The sequence below is a fragment of the Cryptotermes secundus genome, unplaced genomic scaffold (genome assembly GCF_002891405.2).
Source record: "Cryptotermes secundus unplaced genomic scaffold, Csec_1.0 scaffold678, whole genome shotgun sequence".
NCBI lineage: Eukaryota > Metazoa > Arthropoda > Insecta > Blattodea > Kalotermitidae > Cryptotermes > Cryptotermes secundus.
In genome coordinates, this window is record NW_019742973.1 from 572,112 (window position 1) to 577,394 (window position 5,283).

At 47.9% G+C, this 5,283-nt stretch overlaps 1 protein-coding gene across 1 annotated transcript in view; it reads left to right on the forward strand.

Moving 5' to 3' along the window:
- The first annotated feature begins 3,377 nt into the window (after positions 1-3,377).
- The window catches only part of LOC111873638, a 130,876-nt gene continuing 128,970 nt past the window's right edge, over positions 3,378-5,283 (forward strand). The window contains exon 1 of the mRNA XM_033755135.1: positions 3,378-3,615. Within this exon, the coding sequence (XP_033611026.1) occupies positions 3,404-3,615 (212 nt within the window). The 5' untranslated portion in view covers positions 3,378-3,403. The remainder of the gene's footprint in view (positions 3,616-5,283) is intronic.

The following is a 5,283-nucleotide window of genomic DNA, read 5'->3' on the forward strand; positions in this document are numbered from 1 at the left end:
TTCTAAACAGTATGCAAAAATTCAGTCCGTACCTCACGTGAAACATTACGTCTCCGCTACAAAGCCCAACCGGTTAATACTGTGTAAGGAAACAGCCGCTGTTTATTGTGAGAACCTTACGGAACACACAGATAGACTTTGTGTGTGTGTGTGTGAGAGAGAGAGAGAGAAGTGGTAGTCTTAGTGAGAGACACTACATTGGGGGGGGGGAAGAAACTATGCAGTATATATAAGAATCCAGTCCGTACCTCACAGGAAACATTACGTCTCCACTAGAAAGCCCTACCGGTTAACGCTCTGTAGGGAAACAGCCGCTGTTTACTGTGAGAACCGTACGGAACACACAGTTACACTCTGTGGGCAGAATGCAGTATATATAAGAATCCAGTCCGTACCTCACAGGAAACATTACGTCTCCACTAGAAAGCCCTACCGGTTAACGCTCTGTAGGGAAACAGCCGCTCTTTACTGTGAGAACCGTACGGAACACACAGTTACACTCTGTGGGCAGAATGCAGTATATATAAGAATCCAGTCCGTACCTCACAGGAAACATTACGTCTCCACTAGAAAGCCCTACCGGTTAACGCTCTGTAGGGAAACAGCCGCTCTTTACTGTGAGAACCGTACGGAACACACAGTTACACTCTGTGGGCAGAATGCAGTATATATAAGAATCCAGTCCGTACCTCACAGGAAACATTACGTCTCCACTAGAAAGCCCTACCGGTTAACGCTCTGTAGGGAAACAGCCGCTCTTTACTGTGAGAACCGTACGGAACACACAGTTACACTCTGTGGGCAGAATGCAGTATATATAAGAATCCAGTCCGTACCTCACAGGAAACACATTACGTCTCCACTACAGAGCCCAACCGGTTACTGCTGTTTAGGAAAACAGCCGCTGTTTACTGTGAGAACCATACGGGACCCACAGATACACTCTGTGGATGTAAGGGACGATCTCCGATTGGGGGTGTTTGAGAACGAAGTGCTGAGATGGGTGTTTTTGGATCTAGTAGGGAGGCGTGACAGGAGGTTGAAGAAAATTTTCATATTGTGTAGTTTCTTAATTTATATTGTTCGCCAGATATAATTAGGATGATCAAATGACGAAGAATGAGGTCGTCCGTGTATGTAGCATGCATGGTAGTCATGACATATGTAGGCTTATGCAAGATTATTGTCTTCGAATTTGAAAGACAAACGCCACATTTAGTCCAAGGTGTAGATGGAAAGATAACATTAAAATAAATCTTAACGAAGCATGATGTAAGTGTGCTAACTGAATTTAACTGTCTCTATGTCGTCCGCTGCTCAGTATATCAAATTTCACGACGTTGTCACTGGCTCAGCAGTTCAGTGGTATTCCTGTAGCGTTGAATGTCAGGGAGATCAGTCAGTGCAGTAAATCCTCGCTAATCCGGAGGTCATTCGGATTAAGTGATAGTCCGGATTAGAGAAGCAAAAAGGCAAAAAAGAACTTAGAACATAAATAATTGGAAAAACTAATGATATTCTTCGTGCTGATGAGCATAAATAAAAAAAATATCACTGCAGAGCCTTTATGTAAAAAATATAAAAAGGCAATAAATTTATACATCGATGAAAGCCTCAGAAGTTGTATTTGTTTTGAAACATAATAATGCAGCTTTGAGAAAACTGTCGAATTCTTTTCTGGACAGTTAAGTGACTCATTCGCTTTCCTAAATGCATGTACTTAACTGTGAACAGCATTTTTCATATTTCATTTTTCGATCCGGATTAACTGTAACCGGATTAGCGAGGGTATACTATAATGGATTGGGAAGGATTTTGAAGTAAGTGACCATGGCCTAATATCAGTTCTATTCCGCCATTTGCCAGGAAACTACGAACAATCTTAATCAGGATAATGGATCCTCGGTCCAAGTTTGAACCCAGGACCTCCCGAACAGGAAACGACAGTTGCTGTGTTCATGGAATCAACAGATGTTTCGTATAAGTGTGTGTGTGTGTGTGTGTGTGAGCTTTGAGGACGTGACGGCATGTAGTCTGGTATATGCCTTCCGACGTTTCGGAACAGCTTAGTGCCTCCATCTTCAGCTTATAAGAGTAAGCTGTGAGCTTCCATATGTCACCAAGATTGCACTCTCCTGCCAGGCCAGAGTACAGACGCTGATTCATCTGTAACAACTAATATACTGAAATGGCGGTTGTTCGAACTTGAGGCGCGAAATTTGTAACGCCGGTCGTATGGTTGTGTAAGTACACGCCTTGAGCACGCATGGGACAGTGGAAGTACATCGCCTGGCCGCTGAACTGCTGTACGTCTTACTGTGGCCAGTTGAGTAACCTTCGTGACCCGCCTGAATATCGCGTGTTGCAGGTTAGCGCAGTGTTCCTTCCAGTTGAGCGCCGCACTTGCGACGGCTGTCACTCAGTGGGAAGGACGCGTCTTAGCAAACCTTACCGCGTCTCCGCGCGTCACATCAATCAAAGTCACATGTCAGCACTGACAGCCCGGCGGGACGGGAGAGGGTGTGTGCGGCAGTGGAAACGGGAGAGCCTGAGCAAACAAAGAAAAGTCCTTGCACCTGGCCCGCTCTTCTTTGGGGGGGGGGGAGGCTCGAAATATAATGCAGCCCGTCGTAATAAGCTGTCGCCCTCTGAAAACTTTTAGATGCCAAATTACAGTCGCTTCATTGTTCCTTCCTTTTTTCAAATAAAGCGGGTAGCTTTAATAATGGGGCGCTAATTATCCCCCCGAGAGATGGCTCCACAGTTTCATTAATCACCGACAGGGGGATTGTGTCGCCCTATGACGGTGGCGTAACGAATTAGTAAACACAAGAAGATCGGCTTCTTTAAAAGAAAAAAGAACGCAGCACTGCGAACAATACTCAGCACCACTTACAAAAGATTAGAGCCGTAATAATTTATAATGACGGCCACAATGAGGCAGCCTTCAAGGATAGCTCAGGTTGTTTGGAGAATTCCCAGCTCAGCCATCTTGAAATGCTACCTCGTGACGTAAGCGTTGCGGTTCGGGTGTCGCGTTTCGTCTGTTTGGAGACCAATTTGTTCATGCGGCGCTGTTCACAGTTCGAGTCCCGCAGCGCACTGCTGGATTTCAGTTGACTCCATTTTTACGAAAATCTGAGAGATCAATGCATCATGAGACCTCTCTGTATAGCGGAGAGGGAACACGCATTTACGCAGCAGCTTCTGCATAAATCTTGTGGTGTTTTGAAGCTCTGCAGGCAGAGAGCACAGGGGACGCGTCGGCCGGAAACCCAGTAACCACAACAGACAATGTTTCTCTTAAAATCTGAAGCTGCCAGTTTATCCGAAAGTGGCCGATAACAGCAATTTGCTTCCCGACAGGAGCGTCGGAATTCTTCTCTTCAGCCCTGCGTCCCAAATGACTGGACTGTGGGGTAAAGTTGACTGGAGCGTTAAGATTCAACAGCCCTTTGCTGGAGCTCTGACCTTACGCCCCCTGTACGCTTCGAGGTGTGGCCCTTGGACGCAGGAACAGAAGGCAGCAACTTGGCGTGCAGTATCCCCAAGAGGTTCACGGAAAGTTCGGTGCAACTTTGTACACATTGCCGCTCCCCGCGCGGTCGTCAAAAGGTAAGCAGGCAGACCAACTCTCTGGTAATTACATCCTGAATATCCATCACTGGCAACACAAACCCCTGTTCACCACGTTCTGCGACTTACATAGCAGGCCCAGTGTTTCCACACCTTGATCTGGCTGCTTTGTGGTGAGAGAGACAAGCAGCTTGGAGGAGAGTTACAGATGAGGAACAGCTAGAAGGAGATGCCTGTGGGATAGCATTAGGATGCAGGTTCCGATGTGAATGGAACTGGCTTAGCATTGTGATCAGTGGCGGGCTTGGTAGTAGCGGTGATGAACCTCGGGGTTCTGCTGCCAGAGACTTAGTTAATTAGTAAGATTAAATTATAAAGCGCTCTTGAAACGTTGAGTTACTTCTCAGTACAGAATCACTTTTTCAGTTGGCCCGATATAGCCCGCTACTCGTTCAGTTGGCCCGCTATAGCCCGCTACTCGTTCAGTTGGCCCGATATAGCCCGCTACTCGTTCAGTTGGCCCGATATAGCCCACTACTCGTTCAGTTGGCCCGATATAGCCCACTACTCGTTCAGTTGGCCCGCTATCGCACGCTACTCGCTCAGTTGGCCCGATATAGCCCGCTACTCGTTCAGTTGGCCCGATATAGCCCGCTGCTTGCTCCTGTGTGCCCTCCCCACCCACGTCATGAAACCAATCCTTTGCACGTCGGACCCCCCACATGGCGCGTAACCGGAGACGTCGCCCCGATCATGTCACGTCACTACAGTCTGTTCCACAACATTTGTTACTATCTGTGTTTAGGGTGGGGACCTCGGATCGAAGCCAGCAGGGTGGCATGCACTGTTGTGGCAGCCCTGAGTTGAGAGGATTGCATTGTCCCGCCCAAAGCTTCTGACCGCTCTCCCGTCAGACGTCACAGCATGGATATTCTGGGATGTGACGTCGTGTATTCTTGTAGTTTACCTCATTTTTGGAGAACATACTGCCTCCATCTTCAGGATCGCAGTGTGAGCGAAGCAGGCAGAGGCTTGCTGCGTTTTTGGTTTATTTATTGGCCCTGAAGATGGTGCCATTTCGTGCCTCAGGAAAGTTTGGAACGTCTGCAGGAGTCCTCGACGTCCCACTCCATAAGGTAATAGCCTTGACGCCCTGTAGTCTTGTAGAAATAAGTTCCTACGAGACGTAACTTATTTCAGACTGTACGGCGTCACATCGCAGAAGGTTATGCTCTTCATAGCCATCGCCGCAAAAATTCCAGATCTAACATTTATGGCTTATTTGGCAACGGAGACTGGTCGGGTGGTTGGTGAATAATGAATTGGAAAGGATATGGAAGGAAATGTCTTGGTTGTTTACTTTACGTTAAGTCCAAGCGAGTGTCGGACGCTTTCGGCAGTTAAGTAACGGGCTGCTGGCTGGACGACCGAGTTTGTGTCCCGGCGTGGGCAGAATGGTACTCTTCACACTGTCCAGCCTGATTGTTGGGTCCACCCAATGGGAACTGCGGCTGAGGCGGCCTCGTCCCTGAAGCTGACCTCTTCACCAATACGTAATGCGGAGGTTAGGAACTACCAGGTCTACATCTCCAGCCCACCATACTCATGCACCTCCTCATGGCATCGAGCCATCTCACTCTGTGTGAGAGAGAGAGAGCGAAAAAGTGGGGGTGGTAGTGAGAGACACTACATTGGGGGGGGGGGGGG